At 46.4% G+C, this 22,490-nt stretch overlaps 1 protein-coding gene across 1 annotated transcript in view; it reads left to right on the top strand.

The window, feature by feature from the left end:
* SPTBN2 (spectrin beta, non-erythrocytic 2) overlaps nucleotides 1–22,490 on the top strand; it is a 95,986-nt gene that overhangs the window by 23,454 nt on the left and 50,042 nt on the right. Inside the window, exons 2-3 of the mRNA XM_080986136.1 lie at nucleotides 3,121–3,224; nucleotides 13,708–13,894. Of these exons, the coding sequence (XP_080842262.1) occupies nucleotides 13,738–13,894 (157 nt within the window). The 5' untranslated portion in view covers nucleotides 3,121–3,224; nucleotides 13,708–13,737. The remainder of the gene's footprint in view (nucleotides 1–3,120; nucleotides 3,225–13,707; nucleotides 13,895–22,490) is intronic.

The raw sequence follows: 22,490 nt of genomic DNA, 5'->3' as shown, positions 1-22,490 counted from the left end.
TTTAAACTCTGTGTGTGAAGAACTACCGTATTTTTCACTCTATAAGACGCACCAGACCATAAGGCGCACCTAGTTATTGGAGGAGGAAAACAAGAAAAAAAATATTCTGAATCTCAGAAGCCAGAACAACAAGAGGGATCGCTGCGCAGCGAAAGCAGCGATCCCTCTTGCTGTTCTGGCTTCTGGGATAGCTGCGCAGCCTGCATTCACTCCACAAGATGCATACACATTTCCCCTTACTTTTTAGGAGGGAAAAAGTGAGTCTTATAGACCAAAAATACGGTACCTTCTGTTGTCTGTTCCGAATCTTTCGCTATTTAGCTTCATGGGATGTCCCCAAATTCTAGTACTGCAATGAATTCAGTAAATGTTCTCTGCAACAGGGCAGGGTTCTGTCTACATGCAAAATGGGAAGATAGCAAATGGTTTTGTAAATACTTGTGGGCACGTCTGCGTTTTCGTACCAGGTCTTTGTGCAAAGGCTGCATTTTCATCGCAGCTTAAAACTTTCCTCCGGACTCCCTGGCGGCAGCTTCGGGCCTCAGCTGTACATTTGCCGCCTGTCACTTTTCCAAAAGGCTGCATCTGCCGTCTGTTCTGTGTCTGTTCTGTTTCTTTCTTGCCTGGAGCAGAGGTGGCGGGCACATGAGCCCCCAGAAGATAAGAAGGCAGGGCAAGCCAAGTGACCTGCTTTGGCTGCTTGACCCGGATTTGGCACCACAACTGCCACAGGGAGTCTGAGTCATCAGGGCTGTGACCCAGATCTCCATTTTCCGGAGGGGTGGACACTGCTTGTTGGTTTGCTGACTGGCAGCCCCAGTGTATCCTTTGCAGCCAAACCTTCCAATTGTCAGATATTTCTGGGGAAGGAAGGCGCTGGCTCTGTTGGGGTGGCAATGGGTGTTTTGTTTTTTAGGCAACATGGTTATTTCATTAGGCAGTTGCAAAGGATGTATGCAAGGTTTTGATTAATTGGAACTCATCTTCAAGTTGGTTGGTTGGTTGGTTGGTTGGTTGAGCAATGAAACCAAACCTGGAAGAGGCAGCAGGAGAATGAAAAAATTATGGGGCTGATGGAAACCTTGGTCTGCAGTTTGTAGTAGCTATAAGAAGGAAGGAAGAGTGGTTGGTAGATCTTGGGACTCAAATAAAAAGATCTGATAAATCCATGCCCCCTGCCCTGCCCTGCCCTCTGGGTATTTTATTCCTATCTACATTTTATTGTTTTTTGGGAGATTAAGATTGAGATTAAGAGTCTCGTGCTTTACCAACCGAGTTATCCCAGGTCTATTGCTGAGCTTTGCCAAAGCAGATTTGAGTCAGGGTTTGGGGTGAGGGTAAAGATCTGTTGGCATTTTAAATGCAGAAGATACCAAACAGAATCAAATTTATCGTGGCAGAGCCAGCCGTGTACAACCGTACTGTGCCATGTTGGTTTCTCTGATATCAAGCCATGTCCTGCCACCTCTCTGTGGAGAGACCACCTGCAATTTCCTATTGGGATGCTCTCTCCCTCCGAGCAGCAGCAACAACAGCATCAGTTATTAGCACTGCCGGATTATCTGTGATACTTCAAACAGCGAAAGCAGAATCAGGGGAATCTATTTGTCTTGTGATTGCTTCCCAGAAGCAGCTTCCCAGAACAGCTGAACCCAGATCACACTCTGGGCTCACTCAAACTTCCATTTGCCCAGCCACTTTCTCCTGGGGAAACCTGCAGTTTAATGCTGGGTTTTCCATGGACTGCTGTTTGTTCCAATTTATCACGAAAGAGCGGGTTTTCTGGGGGGGAAACAGCAGGTCAAAGGGAAAAACTGCTCAGACCCTTGCCTAGAAAGCAGAAAATCGTTCTGACTGTGCTTTCTAGGCATGGGACAACTGGAAGTGTACCTGAGCCCTCCTCCCATCATTTACGTAAAAAGGCACCCTGCCCTGTTAAGTCTTGCTTGCAGCCTTGCTTACCATCGCCTGTGGGCCATGCCCAGCTGCAGGGAGGAAGCTACTCCTCATACAATGCAAGATATGATGCTGCTTAATCTACTTGTAATATTTTAATGGCTCTCTTCCTCTTACATGCCTCTTGTGTACCGGTATATAACGGCTGCCTTCCTGGTATGTGTGCACAGACTCTTTGTTTTCTCTGCTCCCAGTGTGCTTCCACTGCTGGTTTGGGAAGCAGCGGACCCAGGGTGTTAGCGACAATCCATATTTATCCTGCTGTTTTTTAATGGAATACTTGCAGTTTGATGCATTTCCACCCCAAATGAGATTAGATCCAAACTGAGAAAAGGAACCTAGCTGCGTTTAAGCTCACAGTGTCTACACAGCCTATTTGTCTCTGTTTATAATCAATATATTCTGCAAATCTGCAGCTAAATATTTGGTTGGATCAGTTCAGGATGGGTGAATTTTAGAGCAGGAAGGGCCCTGTTTGCTCCACCATTTGTGTGACAGCCCTTCAGATATTTGATGACATCTATCGCCTACCCCTAGGCCTAATCTTCTCTTCCCCAGGCTAAACGTACCAATACATTTTAACTATTAGGGCCATATTTTCAGACTACTTGCCATACATGTCATCATCCTCTGGACACACTCTTGTTTGTGGTGGTCCTCCTTCAGATGTGCTAACAAGAACTGGACACAGTACTCCAATATGAAATTTACTTTCTTACACAGCAACATTATCTCCTTGGTTTCCTGACCTCCATTCTCTTAAGCTCTAAGGCTGCAGTCCTATACACACTTACATGGGAGTAAGTTCTATTGAACTCAGTAGGACTTACTTCTGAGTAGACAGACCTGACTTCTCTTTTCCTGCCCCCAAAACAAATCCTTTCACTTGGCCACACAGAAGCAATGCTGTTTGTTAACATTCTTTTGCTGACATCTTCCCCATGAAGACTTACAGTGTTTGTGGATGTTCTGTGACATCCACCATTCAGCGAGTGAAGGAAAGGGCTTGCAGACAACAACTGTTGTGAAGCAAACGATTTTGGGCATTGTACATAATGTGTTTAAAGTGCGTTGTTGCCTACCTCCGGGCCTTGAGAATGGTGCGGGTTAATAATCAAGTAAAGAGGCTACACATTTCTCCTCTCGTGTGTTTGTGTGTTACAGGTCCTTGTATAAAGAACAAGCTCTTGAGCAGACACGCAGCCGTGGGGAGCTGAATACTCGGACAGCGTGGCATTCAGATTGGCAGAACCAGGCTGACTTTCTGTGTAAGTGGGGTCTGGCAGCTGTACCTTAAACTTGGATGAGGTGGATACGAAACAATGCTTTCCTTTTATTAAAGAATTATTACAACAGCCCTGCAGGGTGGGGCAGGCCAGGAGCGAAAATGGCTCACTCATCATTGCTGCGTGTGTGGCTGGGCAGGGTCATAGCACAATGCTAGAGTACAGTGGTACAAACTTAATTCATTCCAGAGATCCGTTCTTAACCTGAAACCGTTCTTTTCCTGAGGCGCGCTTTCACTACTGGGACCTCCCGCTGCCGCTGTGCAATTTCTGTTCTCATCCTGGGGCAAAGTTTGCAACCCGGAGCAACTACTTCCGGGTTGGCAGAGTTTGTAACCTGAAGTGTTTGTAACCCGAGGTACCACTGTACATGTTATGCATGGATTTGTCCTGTTAGTTCAAGATTTCCCCCCTTCTGTCCTGAAACTCATGGGAGGAGCTGCTTTGCATTCAGAGGGGTTCAATCCCTACCAGTCAGTGTAGAGTCAAATGAACAGTGCTGGCTCCAGGTGGGGGGGGGGTTGTTGGCGGGGGAGAGGGTTTTTGCAAGAAGTGGAAGGGCCAAAGCATGGTGGTAGACGCCTTGCTTGTCATGCAGAAGTTCCCTGGTTCAATTCCTGCCATCTCTTGGCAGGAGTGGGAAGTAGTCCATTCTAAATCTGCATTGCCAGGCAGTGTAGACTACATTCCCTTCTGGACAACTTTCTGGGGCTCACATGCCAGTGGTGGGAGGGGATAGAGGCAGTGTTATTTTTTTCTTGGTTCCATTGGCTAGTTTCTACACACACTACTTCTTCTTCTTCTTCTTCTTCTTCTTCTTCTTCTTCTTCTTCTTCTTCTTATTTGAATTTATATACCGCCCTATAAATCAAGATATAAAACCACAAAATCAAGTTATAAGACCACAAAATACCTAACAAAAATAAAAACAACAACCCAATAGCCCCTCCCCCCCAAAAAAAACACATTTCAAAAGGGCATAGGAGGTAATTCGGATCAACCAAAGGCCTGATGACAGAGGAACTTTTTGCCTGGCGCCTAAAGGTGTATAAGGGAGGCGCCAGGTGAACTTCCCTGAGGAGGAGCCACTGCAGAGAAGGCCCGTTCTCGTGTTGCCACCCTCTGAACCTCTTGAGGAGGGGGCACACAAAGAAGGGCCTCAGAAGATGATCCCAGGATCCGGGTAGGTTCATATGGAAAGTGGCGGTCCTTGAGGTATTGTGGTTCTGAGCCATTTAAGGCTTTATAGGTCAAAACCAGCACTTTGAATTGTATGCCCCTCTGTCCTCCATTCAGACAAGCAAGAAGCCTTATCAGAGTCCCAGGGTGCATCCCAGCCAGGTCAAAACACTAAAGGAAGATGCAAAACAGGACCACTTGAGAGTTTAACCTGTAGAGCCTTGGAATGCTTGTAGATATTCTGTGGGTGAAAGAAGTATGACTGAGGAGGGAGCATCCCGGCGGCCAGATAGAAAGGCTTTGAGGTCCGGGACTTCCGGGGTGGCGCCATCGGCAATGGCGGATTCCCTCTGAACTGGAGGGACCAGCTCCACGGGAATCGGGTCTTTTCCGCTACGGCGAAGCGGGGACCCATTCAAAAATCACAGGCGGATGAAGCCTGTGACCATGGGACTCGGCGGGCACCTTTAGCGCCCCCCCAACCCGCAAAGGAACCCACTAACGGGCTCCGGAGTGAAGAGGGGGAAGTGGCGCGGTGCTAAGAGTCAACTGCTTCTTCCGTGGAGCGAAGCCGCACAGCCGTTGCCGGAGAGCGCTGCCTTTTTCCTGGGACAATTTGGCTTTTAAAACAACCACCCGTGAGTACTTAAGTTTTGGACAATTGGACCCTAAACAAGGATTTGCGAGCAGAAAGGAAAACTGGACTTAAAAGTTTAATTTAATTTGGCACTGAAACGGGAAGGTCTAAACAGGAAGTCAGCCTTCCTTTTCTTTGTAGATAGATTAAAGCAAAGACACAGCAAACTAAAGTTCTGAAAATCGCTTCTAAAGGATTAACTTTCATCATTTAAAATTGTGGAACCCCCTTCGGAAGCAGGAGAAGAGGGGGGATTTTTTCTGGACTGTTTAAACCTGCAGAAGTGAGTGTAAAGTAAAGTAACTTTCCACCGTCTTGATCCTGGAGCGGGGTGTCAGGACTGACGTTCTTTGAAGCTCATTGACCAGAGACAAACGTTTTTGACAGATAGCTAAAGGAAGAGATACATAGTGATTCCATTGTTCCCCTTCGCATTTTAAAGGAACAAATATTGACAAAATATCTGAAAAAGGAAACTTTGTTGTTAGATTTGTTTTTAAAAGAAAAGAACAAGCAGAAGTTTTTCCCCTAGAGGGAGCCTGTGAAACTGTAACCAATTTTGAATCGGGAAGCTCGCAGCTGTCACAGATTACGATCGTGGGAATAGACTTCTGACCTTGCAGGACAATGTATTCAGAAGCTCTGTTGAGTGCTTTCTGTAAAACAAGTGCCCTACTGGAACAGCTACATGAGAAGACGGATTTTATGACTGATGCGATTAGAAATTTTGGACAGGCAGTGGGATATTATACAGAGCCCACCCAGGAATTAGACCAGGAGTGTGCCCTGACAGAACAGATGAGGGAAGAGGATGTTGCTGAATTTTGGGTGCCAGGGATGGAGGGAGCTGCGGCCCAGCAGGAACATGAATTCTTGGATTTGACAAATGAACTTGGAAAAAGCCAGATTTGGAAAGATAAAGTTTGGTTTGGTTTGGAAATGGGGGGTTGGATTGACCCCCCTATGCAGGGAGGTTTGGACTTTTCGAGTCTGGCAATGGGCCGTGAGATGTTTGGGGTTGTGGGGGCTCTTAATTTTGGAGGGTCTTTGAAACATGTTCTTAAATACCACATGGAGCTTAGCGGGGACTATGGAAAAGGGGCTGATTTGTCGAGAAGGGTCAAAAGCATTGTCAAGCTGGAGTTCCCAAGAGTGAAAGAAGTAGGAGATAAAGGAAAATATAGCTATAAATATGAAGAAGAGCTGCGGAAGGGACATGGAAGAGACTTAAGGGCCTCGGACATAAGGTTACCAGGTTAATGCGCTAGATTGATGGGATAGAAAGGACTGACAAAACCCGGGTCCAGGAGGAAGAGACGCTGGATGAAGATTGGATTGTTATTTCTTTTATTATGATTGTTTTATAAAATTGATGAATGTTAGAAAAATGTTGGAACGAAATTATTTGGCTTTAGCAAAAATGTTTAAAGAATTATGTAAGAATATTATGGTTATGAGAAATTGGTAAAAATAAGATTTAAGTTTTAAGGTTTTCATAGTAAGATAAGATTAAAATAGATTAAGGTAAAGTAATGACAGAATATTATGAAATATGGAAAGGATTTGCTGTGACAATTAATAATCAGGATACAAAAAAAGGGAGGAGGAGGAGGTCAAAGAAAGAAGGTAATGACAGTTAAAGATATGAGAATATTGGATTTGTTTTTAAATATTTGGGGTATATTTTTGTTTTTTAATTGTGTCGTGTTATTTTTTGATTTTGATTTTTATTAATCTGTATTGTTTGACTGTGGTTTGTCTTTCTTTGTTTTTTCTTTCTTTTTTTGTAATTTTAAAATTTTCAATAAATTTTTAATAAAAAAAAAAGAAAAAAGAAAGGCTTTGAGGTCCGTATTTGCCTCCCAGCCCCAAGGTTTCCCTCCCTCCCCATGGTGTAGACAGTGCTGAGCTTGGTGGACCAGTCATCTGGCTCTGGGCAAGGCAGCTTCTATTATTCCTAAGGTGTCAGAAAATGTGGTGCAGTGGTTAGAGTATCTAACCACCACAGTGTTCTGCAGCAGCTTTCAAAATTCGCCAGGCACATTTTGCACCTGGCTATTGGCCTCTTGCAACCAAGTGAAGATGCCCAGGCACCAGGATGGCGTCTAACGTCTCCACCATCTGGAGGTACATGCCTGGGGTCTTTGGGTCTTGCCTATTTTCACACGCTAACAACACATCCTTTGGAATTCTATCCGTGATATTTTATCTGCACAATCGGAATGAATTTCAGGAATCAAAAAGTTGTACTGTACTGGAAAACTTGGTCCTTTGCTTGCAAATAAAACTGCAAGATTGTGGTCACACCTTGGATTAAAAAATACACTAGTCCCTTTAATATCTGCTTTGTGGGCAAGAATTGGCCGGTGAGGGGATACTGGTTGCCTGTCCCTGAGCTGGAGAGCAAATGCCACAGCTTTAGAGGTGCTGTTAAAGAAAACAAAACTTCAGTTGTTTGGTTCATTCTTTTTTGGGAGGTAAGGAATGCAGTCTGCATGAACGTGTGCGATGCTTTCTTGATGGTCCTTTGGGAAACTGATGGACTGCTTTTAGATTTTTCTCTCCTTGGAAAACCACTTAGCACAGAGAAGAGAAGTAATTTTCTCCCAGGGTGAGCGATGTTTGGTGCTGAAGGCCACCTGCCAACTCACACACCACAACCTGAGATCCGCTCACTTGCTCCTGGTGCCAGCCTTAATGGGTTCTACCTGTCCTAGGGGAAACAGCTGCCGTTGATGGATACATCTCCTTAGTGCAGGGCTGCAGACTTGTGGGCACCATCCCAGGGCTGCGTCTTGGCAAGCAGAACAATAGCCCAAAGACTTGATGCCGGGTATATTTTGTTAAATTCACACCTTGTCTTTCCATAAATGAAAAAACAAACAAACCGGTAACTATAAGGCAGGAGTGGGGAATTTCAAGCCCAGGTGGCCTAATGCCACCCTACAGGTCTCTCAAGAGTCTCCCAGGCCACATCTTCCGCTAGTGCTTTTGTGACAATGTCTCTTGCTTCTCTGGAAGGAAGATGGTTTGTGTTTGTCTAAGTGTGTGTAGATACCTCTGACTTTCCATGGTTGGAATGTAGCCTACTATTCAAAGGTAAGAGTTCCACCTGTGGCTCCACCCACTTTGACATCTGGCCACGCCCTCTGCTGGTATGCACTCCCCCCCCCCCAGTTTGTGATTTCTTTTATTTACTGGGGAATGCAACCCCCAGTAAATAAAAGATTCCCCACCCCTGATTTGGTGGGAACGGTCCCTGGGAACAAATTATGTCAGCTGCCCAGGTACATAAGTGGCTCCTGACCATTTTACCTTAAGAGTGGGGCACATTTGACTCTCCAGACGTTGCCATATTACAGTTCCCAACAGCCCCAGCAAGCATCCCCAATGGCCAGGGATCATGGGAGTTGTAGTTCAGCCACATCAGGAAGACCAAAAGCTCCCCCATTTGCTGTGCACATGGTGCTGGCCTCTGCCGTTGCTGTTCCTCCACTTTGCTTGAGTTACTATGACAGAGGATCGTAGAAGGGACCACAAAGGTCATATAGTCCAATCCCCTGCAATGCAGGGATATTTTGCCCAATGTGGGGCTCGAACCCACAACCCTGAGATTACAAGTCTCATGCTGTCCTGACGGAGCTATTCAGAGAATTTATAAGAGTTGCAGAGAAATTCGGCTGTTGAAGCTTCTCTTCCCCACCCTCCCCGCAGCCCCTACACCTCCATAGAAGGGTTATCTATCTGTAAAAAAACCTGGCGGAAGAATCCTAAGAGTTGAAAGGGACCTGGGAGGTCACCAAGCCCAATACCCTGCTCAGTGCAGGATTCAACTGCAGCCAGGGCCAGTGCTATCCTTAGGTCAGCTAAGCAGCCATCTCAGAGGGGAACAGTTTTATGCAGATTGGTATAAAATTATTCTTCACTATTAGCAATACGGAACAAATGACTTTGATTGTACGTTATATGGATGTAATCAAACCATCAGATACTGAGATATCCGAGCTAGAGGTTATCATAAGAGAACCTTTCTTGGGATTTGTTCCACTAAAGGAAAAGGTGTATATTTGAAACCCCCTTAGAAGAGCTTTGCGAACACTCTGTTCTGCCCCCCTACCCCACCCCCTTCCACTCCTTCTTGTGACATTTTTGGGTCACTTCCTGGTTCGGCGCAATGCGTGTGTTCACAATTGCGCACATATTGAACATGCGTAAACCGGTGTGCGGTGGGGGTTGCCTGTACAAGATTTGTAATGAAGCCCTTCCATTTCTTGGTAACAATCTGCAAGACGAGAGTGACCGAATTCAACTTCTGTGAACTGATAATATTCATTTAACAAAGAGTGCTGAAATGGCCCCCCGGATAAATCTTAAATTCCCTGCCAAAATCTGAGCAGGTTAGTGAGCTTGAATAGAAGCAAAGCAAAAGTCATTCTGCTGGAGAATTTCTGGGTGGACTTGGGATGCAGCGTCACAATCCATCATTTTGAAGAAGACCAGACAGACAGGAGGCCAGATGGCCACGGTGTCCTGTCCCCCCACCCCCCGCCACCCTGTGAAAGTGTAAATAGAAAAGCTGTCCTGTTTCAGCAGAGGAGTCGTGACAAACGAGGCCTGTCTGAAGGGAGCGGATGAGAGCCACAGATGCAAAGCAGAGCTGGGGAAGGTGGTGAGGTTTAGGAGAGGTTCCTCCAAGGCAGAGGTGAGGAGCCATTTTCAGCCTGAGCTCTGCATTCCCTTAAGGCTGGGCAACCTTCCGGAGTCCGTGAGCCCATGGTGAGTGGGGGCAGGGTGACAAATGTAGATTATTACATATGTACAGTAGGCTAGCTCCGAACGAGCAAGGGGTGTTAATAGGGTTCAAGGGCAGGGTTGGGCAATACCTGCTTTTCAGCATCGTAATGCATTGCCAGCGAAACTTCGCGATATGGTGGTATATTATGATGTCGGGAAGGAAGAAGGCAGTTGCTGGCCACGGAGACAATTAGTGTCACTGTGTGCAGCTTCTGCCTCTTCTTGTTAAGACTGGGCGGGTTGCGCTGCCCAGGCAGAGCACATCAGCTGATGTGCCACATGGCGCGACACCACAGAGCTGCCATCCTCCCCAGAACCGCCAGCAGCAGCTCGCCCCGATGATCTGTGGCTGCGCAAGTGGCGGCTACCTGGAGCCATTGTTCTACTCAGTGTGAGGAAGAATGGAGGAAGGAAGCAGCCTGCTAACGCTTGTGCAGCCAGAGAAGGAAACTAAGGCTCTGGCTGGCAGGCAGGCAGGCAAGCCCCACTTCCGAGGCTGGCAGCTGGGCCACAGAGGGAGTGGGCAAGCATTGGGCAGCCTTATTGAACTGTGCAATGCTGGCAGCAAGTGAGCCCGGGGATTCACAATACATTGCCTGATTTTCTGAAATTAGTCCCGTGATTTTAACTCTAATCTGGTTTCAGGCAATGTATCGATACATTGCCCATGGCTATTCAGGGACATATTCCAGCCAGGCAAAAACACTTGAAGATGGTGCAGAGGAAGACTGGTTGGGTGTATGGCCTGGGGACAGACAGACAGGACTGCACAGAAGGACTCGCTCCAGCCACATGGAGTCCAGGTTGCTGCTTGGTTTTCTGAGGAACTCCAGTCAATGAATTGGACTGGGCGTTGGCTAGAGCGCAGTCAGTGTGACCGAACAGGTATGAACACACAGCCGGTCCTGCTACATGGCGTCCACTGCATTCTTGGGGAATTGCCCAGCAGAGCTGTTTAGAGTAGTAAACTAGCTGGTTCGGACAAGGAAAGCAGTCTTGTGTGTGAGATTTGCTTGCCATTTTGAAGGCGACATCACTTTTATTCATTCTGAATTGGATGCCACAATTGGCCCTGGTCCATTGGAGGTCGCTGGTGCACCATCAAAGAATTTATTATGGGATCAGTTTCAGTTGCTGCAGCTGGAGGATGTGAGCAGAGTGTTTTTGGCAGTGAGGCTGACATCATGCCCTCTTGATTCCTGCACATCATGGTTGATGAAATTAGTAGGAGCACACTGGTTGGATTGGTCCAGGGGGTGGTTAATAGCTGATTAAGGGAGCAGCCTGGAGAGAGAGGGATATGGCTGAGGAGGGGATGTGGCCCGGGGAGGGCCACAGTGGGCTAAGTAGAGTGGCCTGGAGGGAGACATTTGGCCCCCAGACCAGAGATTCTCCACCCTGGCTTAAAGAATTACTGGCAATGCACTGAGGCCTATGGAAAGCGTTTTGTAAAGTAATAAGTGCAGATAAAATTGAAGCACATTTGGATTTGTGAACGCACACACAGAGATTATGTTGCATTTTGAGAATTTCCCTTTAAAAGTTTCACTGAGTATTCTGTGTTTGTGTGTGTCCGTCTGAGAATATTCTAACTTTGGGGGCTTGTGGCAGCGCCACAAAAATCCCTTTGCATGCTGGCTGTGGCTGCTGTGAGCAGGATTTAAACATTTTCCGCATCACTGCAAGCTCTATTTTCTCTTTCTCACTCACTCACTCTCTTCGCCAAAAGCTGATTTTACAACTTTTTTTTAAAAATGTGCACATTTCTCTGCTGCAGCAAAAGCAACTGAGAACCCCTAGTACCTTGAAGACGAGCAAACATTTAAATGGCAGAATAAGCTTTTGTGGGATAGAATTCATTTCATCTGATGCTTCTGATGAATGGCGGTGCATGACGTGATGAATCTGTTCATCTGGAAGGTGTTTCAGGAAACCTTAGTCATTTTTCCTAAATGTGGGAGGGTGCGGGAGAGAGAGAGAGAGAGAGAGATTGGAAACAGTAAGATCCACCTGGCACCTTCACTGACGCTATCCCAAGTAGAACCACCGAACATATTTATGCTTATGTTTTCAAATGTAAGTTGCTTGGAGACCTTTGAGCAACAAGCAATTAACAAATCCAATTACTATTAATAATAAAACTGCACAAAGGGCCTTTGGAGAGAGCAACTGCAGCTCATTAGCAGAGCACCTGTTTTGCATGTTGAAGGTTCTCCATTCCATTAGTGAATCTGGTGGTGGGAAAGATCTTTGCTGGGACTCTGGAGAGCCGGTTCCAGAATTGAGCTAGGCGGATGAATAGTCTTGATGTGGTGTAAGGCAGGCTTCCTCTGCCCTTTTTCTCCCTACGGTTGGTCACAGATAAGATTCCTATGGATCTTAACACCTATGTGCTGTGATGCCTATAGAGACCCTTTCAAGGATCTGGGCCATAGAAGTAAGGCCCCCCCCCCACCAATAATGGGCATTGCCATTTATATGGTGTGTATGCACCACGTCATGTAATTGATTATATGGAGCGGGGCTTACTGGACTCCACCTAATATTTTATTCAAGTTCGCACCCTGGACTCTAGGAATTCTTGTTCTGTGGGGGGGGATGGGGGTCTCCTAACAATTCTCAGCACCCTTCATGAACTACACTTCCCAGGATTCTTTGGGCGAGGCTATGACTGTTACTCTCCTGCCCGCCTCCCCCCAAAATCTTAGCAGGCAGCTTTTCAGGCTCGCTTTCCTTTTTCTCTCCTGAAGAATCATAGGATTGTAGAGTTGGAAGGGACCACGGGGGGTCATCTAGTCCAACCCCCCACAGTGCAGGAATCCTTTGTCCAATGTGGGGCTCAAACCCATGACCCTGAGATTTGACAGTCTCTACCAACCGAGCTGTCCTCAGGATAGAGTCTGTGTAGAAAATACTACGCCAGGGGAATAAGGGCTGTGGCTTGGTGGTAGAGCATCTGTGTTGCAGTCAGAAGCCCCCCCCCCCCCCCCCGAGAGCTGCTGCTGCTATTAGTGTGGGTGTAATTGAGCTACAGGAACCAGGTATAAGGTGACTCCCTATAAGGCTACGTCCACTCTATACCTTTAAAGCACATTCAAAGTACTCCCCACCCCCTGCAAGAGTTCTGAGTTTTGTGATTTAGTATATTTTATTTTTCATGAGTAACCAAAGTACATTCAGTGTCTCTGTTTTCAAATCTCAGAGTCCTCCTTACAGGTCAGTGGCATTCAGTTTGTTGAGGGGGAAAGAGAAGTGGGGAGAAAGAGGGGAGGAAATGGAAAGAAGGGAGGGGGAAACAGTGAACTTTCATTCTTTTACATAGTATGTGAACAGAGCTTTTGTGTCAGTGACCTGTGGATAGGTATCTTATTGGGCGCTTGGTTGATCAGGGTTGCTGGGAATTTTAAATCTGTGAGGGGTAAACTAAAATGCCCATAATTCTTTGGGAGAAGGAACGTGGTGTACGTCACCTAAGAAAGGTGAGGATCTGTGGCTCCTAAATGGTTAGAGAACAACGTACTGTGGTACCTTAGTTTCTGAACGCCTCCTTGTCGAACATTTCAGTTCTCGAACGCTGAAAACCTGGAAGTAAATACTTCTGTTTTCGAATGTTCCTCAGAACTCAAATGTCTGATGCAGCCTCCTCTGAGTGCAAAAAGCTCTTGCAACCAATCGGAAACTGCGCCTCGGTTGTTGAATGTTTTGGAAGCCGAACGGTCTTCCAGAATGGATTACGTTCGACAACCGAGGTACCACTGTATATACATTTTTTAGAATGGATGTAAAAGAATACTTGGTTAATTATGAGTTGGCCTTGTGCCTGAAGGCTCTCACTGTTCCCTCTTTTACTTCAAGGCGGACGTTGGCCCTGTTGCCGAAATCGCCATGAGCAGCACCCTCTCCCCTACCGACTATGACAGCCTGGAGATCCAGCAGCAGTACAACGACATCAACAACCGCTGGGAAGTGGCCGATGAAGACTGGGACAATGAGAACAGCTCGGCCCGGCTTTTTGAGCGCTCTCGCATCAAGGCGCTGGCAGGTAAAGGGGTGCCAGGGGGCTTGTCGTTTTGCCAAGGCTGAGCTTCCCTGGCACTGTTTGCATTGCGACAGTTTGGCCTTGTGACAAGGGAAGCAATGAGCATGTGCGGAGCGTAACTATTTCTTGCCTAATCTACATCACAGGGTGGCTGTGAAGATAAAATGGAGGCAAGTGTGTGGGCTTATTTATTTTTATTTTATTTATTAAATTTGTACATGGTACTTCCCCAAAATACATGGGGGATGGGGCTGTCAAAGGCTGCTAGTCATACTGGCTGTGTATTACTTCTAGGATTGGAGGCACCATGACTCTGAATACCAGTCACTGGAGTACCTGATCAGGAGAGTGCTCTTGCAGCAATTAAGGGAAAATAAGGGAAATTTTTGTAAATACCGTATTTTTTGCTCTATATATATATATTTTTTTAAATGATATTTATTAAAGTTTCACAAAAATACAGAAAACAAAGAAAAAAGTATAAATTACAGCAAAAAAGCAAAAAGTAAGAAAAAACATACAAAATAAAACAGTTAAAAACACACTAATGTTCCATAACCTATCTTCCTTACTCTTATTTCCCCAGACCTCCTCATACCTCCCTTCTTTGTATTCCAATTCAGTTTGTTGGTTCAGCAAATCCTTACCATTAATCTTTTACCCAATTGTTAACCTTTTTTTTTTTCCCATGTCTCTTAAAGCATTACAGCTAAAAACCTCTTAATTTCTATCCAGCATCCTTCTAAAGTTCCTTAATTTTACAATATTTCTGTAAATAGTCCTTAAATTTTTTCCAGTCTTCTTTCACCGACTCTTCTCCCTGGTCTCGGATTCTGCCAGCCATTTCCGCCAATTCCATGTAGTCAATCACCTTCATCTGCCATTCTTCCAAAGTGGGTAGATCTTGTGTCTTCCAATACTTTGCGATAAGTATTCTTGCTGCTGTTGTAGCATACATGAAAAAGGTTCTGTCCTTCTTTGGCACCAGTTGGCCGACAATGCCCAAGAGAAAGGCCTCTGGTTTCTTCAGAAAGGTATATTTAAATTTTTTGCTCTATAACACGCACCCGACCATAACACACACGTAGTTTTTAGAGGAGGAAAACAAGAAAAAAAATATTCTAAACGAAACAGTGGATGTATGATTTTTGTGGTTCATGCTGTGGCCACAGACATGTGATCTGACAGTGAGTTTGGAGTAGCCCAATGCAAATATCCTGAGGATCCATGTGGATCCATGCTTTGTAACCACGTTTTTGCACCACTGCGGCCCCAGGCAACAGTGGGTGCGTGATTTTTTTGGTGCAAGATGTAGCCATGGACATGCTATGTGATCTGATGGTGAATTTGGGGTGACCCAGTGCAAAAATCCTGAGGATCCATGTGGATCTGTGCTTTGTAACCACATTTTAAGTGGGGAGGGAAGGAAAAGCACTCAAGGGACAAGGAGCACGCGTGGGGTGTGTGGGGAAGGATGCTGCTAATAATGCAGAAGAGGGGTCTAAGGGCAGAAGGAGCACGTGTGGGGTAGGTGGAGAAGGATGCTGCTAATAATGCAGGAGAGGGGTTTAAGGGGAGAAGGAACACGCGTGGGGTGGGTGGAGAAGGATGCTGCTAATAATGAAGAAGAGGGGTATAAGGGGAGAAGGCTCCTCTCCTCTCCCACTTTGCTCCTTTAAAGCAAGCAGGCTCTGCTTTTCTCCCTCCTCCCCGCTCATCCCAGGCTTAGCGAGCTGAAAAACTTTGCTGCTATGTAGCGAGCTGAGTGGGGAGGAGAGAGGGACAGAGAGCCTGCTTGCTTTAAAGGAGCCAACCGGACAAGAGCCGCTTACAATCGTGTAAGCGGCTCCTCTCCTCTCCCGCTTTGCTGTTTCAAAGCGAGCCACGGAGGAGGGAAGGAAGGGGAACCATGGATCCTCTGCTCACGACTGCAGCAGATCCCCACCACCACCCGTAGGCATTCCCTCCATAACACGCACAGACATTTCCCCTTACTTTCTAGGAGGAAAAAAGTGAGTGTTATGGTGCAAAAAATACGGTACATTTGAATTGGAGATGCAGGAAGAAAAATGCATTTTTAAAAAATGGCAGAAAGGAAGGGAGGGAAGTTGAGGGGAAGGTAAAGTAGATTTGTAAAGATTAGGTTTTTCTTGTCAAAATATTTGTAAAAGCTGAAAATGAAAAATAAAATTATATATAAAAATGAGAGTCCTCTTGCTCTTAGGTCCTGCTTGCAGGCTTCCTGCAGGCACCTATTTGGCCACTGTGAGAAACAGGATGCTGGACTAGATGAACCCCCTTTGGTCTGACTGATCCAGCTTCAGGGGTACTCTTAGGTTCTTATGGAGGGGAAATCAAGCAAAGTCAGAAACCATTTTTTAAAGTTGCTTGAGAGTCTCCCCTCAATACTTTGCAAGTGCAAGCCAGGCTAACAACTCAACTGTGTTCACTCATTTGAAGGCTGAAATGTTGATTGGGGTAGGAGCAGGGTAAGAATGGATGAGGATGATTTTATTTACTGAATTGATATCCATCCTTCCTCCTCAGGTTGCCCAGGGTGGCAAACAGATACACAATATAAAATCCTGCAACTGAGTTGAGACTTCATGCTAACCAGGAAAAATAGGGAATACTTGCAGGACAACTTTAGAAAAGTAGGTCGAAAAATCCTAGCATCTCTGATAGTCAGGGACACTGAAAAGGGGAGAGGAGGGGGAGATATTTCTGTCCAGCTTTTACTGGAAAGTATCCAAGGAGTAAAATAAATTTTGATCCATGTGCTCTTGAACTTTCATGCCACTCTGTCCTCTTCTCTCCAAAACACACAAATAAAGTTATTGAGTCATAGTGGTTGCAGCACAGGAACAGAATAGTCTTGACAGCTGCTGCAAGGGGAAGCCTTGTAACAAGCACACAGTGCCCCAAAGTATGATGGGAGTTGTAGGCAGCCTTTGGAACGGTGATTTGAATGTTAAGTCTGCCACGTGTTCCTAGGAAGGAACTCCTTAGACAGAGCTATGGGTATATTTTCCACCTTTGCAGGGGCTTGCAAACTGGTGTTTAGGTAGAGAGTCTTCCTAGGCTTCTACAGTGGTACTTTGGGTTACGAACTTAATTCATTCCGGAGGTCCGTTCTTAACCCAAAACTGTTCTTATCTGAGGAGCGCTTTCGCTAATGGGGCCTCCCACTGCCGTCGCGCCGCCACCGTGCGATTTCCGTTCTCATCCTGGGGCAAAGTTTGCAACCTGGAGCAACTACTTTTGGGTTAGCGGAGTTTGTAACCCGAAGCATTTGTAACCTGAGGTACCACTGTATTGTGGAGAAGCACTCAGCTCATGTTCCAGTGCACCATTCAGTGGATCGTGGCTCTCATATTTCACACAGCTTCTTTGGCACTGCTAAAATGTTTTTGATCACTTATATCAGTGGTGCTTTCCCTTCCTTTTAATTGAAAAAGTTTTCTAGCACACTTGGCTCTGTTCTTTCACATAGCACCAGAAAGTCAGGTTCCTCTTCCTCCCATTTGTCCGATAGGGAAAGTGAAGCTGGCTTGCCCAAATTTTATACCAAGAGTCCGTGGCAGAGACTTTGGAGACGTGGAAGGGAGGTTCTCCAGATCCAATCCCAGTGCTCTCTCTGCAGGATTGTACTGTTCTGTCTTGGGGGAAACTGAAACACGCAGCAGTTGAATCCAGATAGTTTCTGGCTCCAAGAGCCCAAAAGCGGCGTTCCTTCTCTCCCTTCTCTTGTCTGTCACTCTTGGTTGCCTGTTGCACTTTGCTCCCAGTGCAAACGGCCTTGCTTTTCTGTTTACCTGGCTGGGTGGGTGGGTGGCTGCTGTGCTTAGACCAGCTCCAAAGAATGAGGTGCCTCCTACATGCATGAATCCAGTCAAAAGTTTCAGCTTGGGGATACTTTCTTCAAGGAAGACAGGGACATTGGCCCACAGGAATATCAGCAGGGCATTCCATTTATTGGTGATGTTCAGGGAGGAGTGCCACTACATAGTCAAAACCACACCACCCACACTGGCAGAAATGCTAAACAGGAGCATTCCCCACTGTAGCATTTTGTTACAGCTTTCCTTAGTTAACTCCTAATTGCAGTGTGTTTACCCCAGTTCTTCACCTGCTCTTGCTATTTGGGTGTGGGTGTTCAACCACTAACTTGGGGTGGAACCATTTCATACATCATGTTTTTGCCATTATTGTACTAGCTGCTTATAATTATTTATCTGTGGTTCCCAGTTATTAATCAGTGGTTCCCAAACTCCCCCCCCCCCCATGGACTACTTGCTGAGGGTCTTGGAGGACACTTAATGATTTTTCTGCCTGTTGTAGTGATTATAATGTGCTGTGCTAGGTGCTGGATGATTTTTAATTGTGTTATTTATTATATCTTGGATTACAGTTTGAATTCCATATAATGCAAATTGTAATACAATATTCAAATTGTATACAATATTCAAAAGCCATATGAATACAGTTAAAAAACAATATGAACATTTAATGTGATGGATGTGCCGGCTCTTTAATCACGAATCCACAGACACACCGTGGACCTCCTAAATGGCCCGTGGACCACAGTTTGGAAACCCCTGATTTAAATGATTGATTGTAATTGTTGGTAGTGGTTTTGTCTAATTAATTCTGATACTTTGCTTGCTGATCTGCGTACAGTGGTACCTTGGGATGCGAACGGGATCCGTTCTGGAGCCCCGTTCACATCCAGAAGCAAACGTAACTAGCGACGGCATATCTGTGCACGCGTGTGTCGCTTTTCGCCGCTTCTGCACGTGACGTCATTTTGAGCATCTGCGCATGCGCGAGCGGCAAAACCTAGAAGTAACCCGCTCCGTTACTTCTAGGTTGCCGCTGAGCACAACTCGAACGCGCTCAACATGAAGCATATTCAACCCAAGGCATGACTGTATATTGTTTTGTCCTTTCTATGAACTGGTGTACAGTACAACCTTGACTTACCACCACCCCTACTCATGAACAATCCGACTCGCAACCGCGGCAAACCCGGAAGTAAATATTGGGTTTGCTGTGATTCGTGCACGCACAGAAGCGGCTTCTGCTGACTGAACATGCACAGAAGCGGCTGCTGCCGTCTGCACATGCGCAAAACTGGGCTGCCGCTGAATGCGCATGTGCAAAACGGTGCTTCTCCCAGTAACCTGGATCGACTCATGAACTGGCCTCCGGAACGGATTCCGTACGTGAGTAAAGGTTCCGCTATATGCTCTACCACTGAGCTAAAGCCCTTCCCTAAGGGCAGTATGCCCCAGGGTGGTCCTCTACCTCTTTGCACAAGCCCTACTGAAGTGAACAGAAACTATGTAAGACCGGCCTGCCTGCCTTTTCATTTGTATACTACTTTTCTAGGGCACATAAACAACAACATTATACAATGGAAAATCACATAAAATAGGGGTTACCAAATCTTGGGCCCACGGGGACATTTGGAAACTATAAATTGTTGCCATTCACACAGTGTATCCTGTTCTGTTGGTTGCAATGGAATACTTGTTTCAAGCCAGGTATTTGGGGGGGGGGGCGTTGTGCCCCGTGGGTACCAGAGAAGGCCTCTATGGGAGCCACATTTGTGACCCTGTGGTATAACAGTAGGATTCAGTGGGGAAAATTCATGATGAAAAGTACAATTGCAGAACAGTTAAAATCAATTATCATAAAATATAACAATGCATTTTTATCCAATATTACAAGAGAAGTTCAACTAGCAAAACATAGGAAAACAATGGAACAAAACTGCTCCCAATGCTTACAATAAATTGTTTATAATCATTATGTGCACCCAAAATAATAACAGCAAAGATGCAATATGTAAAATGTTCCCTGTTGGGGGGGGGGGACTATGGAGAGGAAACAGGGCATTTTGGGGCAGAGGTGTCCCCAAATTTCTGAATGGGAAGTAATGGAAGATTTAAAATGAATGCTCCCATCCTAAATTGATTTTCTCTGGATTAAATCTCAACCTAATTCGCTGTCAAGTAAGCATGCTTAGCATTACAGCCTGATTTTGATGAAAATCATATTTCTGCCTTAGCTTTTAAAAGCAACCCGAATACTTTGCTGGGGTAGGGGTACTTGCCCCCCCCCTTTGGTGCTGCCCCTTTCTTAGACCTCCAACTTGTAGTCTTTTGCCCGTGATGCTGCCTTGTGTATTTGTATTTAGACTCTGGGATTCCCCCACCCCGCCACCCTTTTTTGCGAAGGGTAGATTGGCTTTATGAGGGACTGGGATCATTATTTGTCACAACCCGCAAGGGGAAAGTGCCAGCAAACACGAGATAGCCAAACGGAGGCAGAAGCCAAGGACGCAGCAGGCTGGCCTTGGGCCTGGGCTCCGATAGCGCGAGCAAGTGTGGCCTTGAGTAATCCCAAAATGAGCATCAGGGGGGAAGGGCCATAGTTAAGTAATGGAGCATCTGCAGAAGGTCCTAGGTTCAATCCCCAACGGCATGGCATCTCCAGGTGGGGCTGTCTCTCCATCTGAAACGCCCCCCCCAACCCGAGAGCCTCTGCCAGCCCACATCTTGAGCTGCTGGGTGATGGACCAAGAGCCTGATTTCGTATCCAGCAGCTTCCTGCAGTTGCTAAACTCTGCCACTACCTCAGCGTCTCCAGCCCTGTTAACGGCTGGGGGAGGATTGCAAGGGAAAGGCGGCCTGGGAGAGTCAGTAAACAGTCACTTAATGACAGTCTGGGATGATACCAAGCAGGGTGGGGCGGCCAGGCAGGCAGGAAATACTGGAAGCCAGTGGTGGCGGTGGCGGGTGGGGGGGCACCCTGGGTGTGTGTTTTATGCGTGTGGGGAGTTCCAGTCATTGCTGAAGATCAAGGGCAAGGCAGTTGTTTCTCTGTCAAATTGCTTTGGGTTGCCGGAGGAGGAATTTATTGTTGTTTTTGTTCTTAATCGTTTAACTACATCCGTATCTCACTTTCCCCTCCAAAGAGCTCAAGGTGGTTTACATGGCTGCCGCCCCTCCCCCATTTTCCCTCAGAACCACCCGGTGAGGTAGGTTAGGCTGAGAGGCAGTGACCGGCTCAAGATCACCTGGTGGCTGAGCAGAGATTGAAACCCTGGACCACATGCGCACTGTACACTTAAAGCACTATGATTCCCTTTCATAAACTGTTATGGCTTTCGGAGGGCCCCACAAAGGATTCTGGGAAATGTCGCTTGTTAAGGGTGCTGAGAGTTGTGAGGTGATCTCTATTCCCCTCACAGAGCTACAATGTTCTGCGTGGTTTCACCAACAATGGCTCTTCACAGGGGATTCTGGGAATTGTGGCTCATAGCACTTAAAATGTACAGTGTGAATGTGGCCTGCCGTTCTAACTGCTTTGAGTTCCACAGAGCTCTTTTGCAAGCAGAGATGTTCAAAGTAGTGGTGGGGAACTACCATGCAAGAAAACATAAAACAGATGAACCAGGGTTGTTGTGGAGAGTTTGGAGAACATAATCAAGGGTGGGGGGACTGGCAGGCTTCAACCACTCATTGCTCTCAGTAGCCTGGCCTGGAATGTCTGTCCTCCTAAGTCCCTGTAAAAGCTTCCTGTGCTTGCTGGGTGTGGAGAGTAGACAGTCTGCATTTGTTCAGAGATGTTCTCTTCTTGCTGATTATGTGAAGGGCTCAAAAGCTGGGTCTTGCATTTGAAAAGCCCATTCTGGAGTGCAGGGTTGGTTCAGATGAATAAGGCCCCAACTAATGACAGGTGAAGCTCAGCGGATGGCCATGCCTTCTAACTGTCGAATTTCCACATCTGACCTGAAGAAGAGTCCTGTGTAACTCCAGAAGCTTACACAACAAAACTGTGAATCCACGTTAGACCTTTTCAGCTTGTCCCTGTTTGGATGACTGGGAGAAACAGCTTTCTGAGGGGGAAACAGGGAGGCAGGTATAGGGCCAAAGAGTCACTTTGCTGACCCCACAAGGGTACTGGCAGGCCTGGAGGATTCACCGCCCAGCCTGACAGCCACACAAAACAGACAATGGGATGCAAATCCTTCATTGTTTGACCCTGGCGGCTGGCTGAGCTCATCTGTCCCTGTCCAGCACCCCGCCCCCCTTTTTGGAATAGCTAGGAAACCAGCTGTCCTGTTCCTTCCCTACCCTGCTTGCTATCTTCCCCCATTTGTGTGCCCACAAGATCACCTGCTTCTTGCTATGAAGGCCAGAAACCCACAAACCCAGATCCACAAATCCTACCTCACGTCTTAGAAGAAAGTAGTTTGCACATGCTCAAAAGGTTTTGCATTATTGTTGTTTCACCTGTGGGTTCTGCAGATAAAACAGTTCTAGGGACTAAACTATGGTGGCCAGCTAACCATCCCCATTTTACAGATTGGGGAAGAGGAACAGGCAAAGAGGGAGAGAGGGGCTTCTCTAAGGCCATGGGATAGCTCTAGGCGTCTTTAAACCCAGCTCTCCCAAATATAGGAGAATACAGGAGACAAAGACAGGACTAGAGATTATTACCTGCTCTTTTACAAAGTACTGCATGAGAGCCGGTGTGATATAGTGGGTAGAGATGTCAGACTAGGACCTGAGGGGCCCAGGGTTCAAAT

This window comes from Podarcis pityusensis (genome assembly GCF_964106645.2).
Source record: "Podarcis pityusensis genome assembly, chromosome: 16".
In the NCBI taxonomy this organism is placed as follows: Eukaryota; Metazoa; Chordata; class Lepidosauria; order Squamata; family Lacertidae; genus Podarcis; species Podarcis pityusensis.
This window is presented reverse-complemented; position numbering and strand designations above follow the sequence as displayed.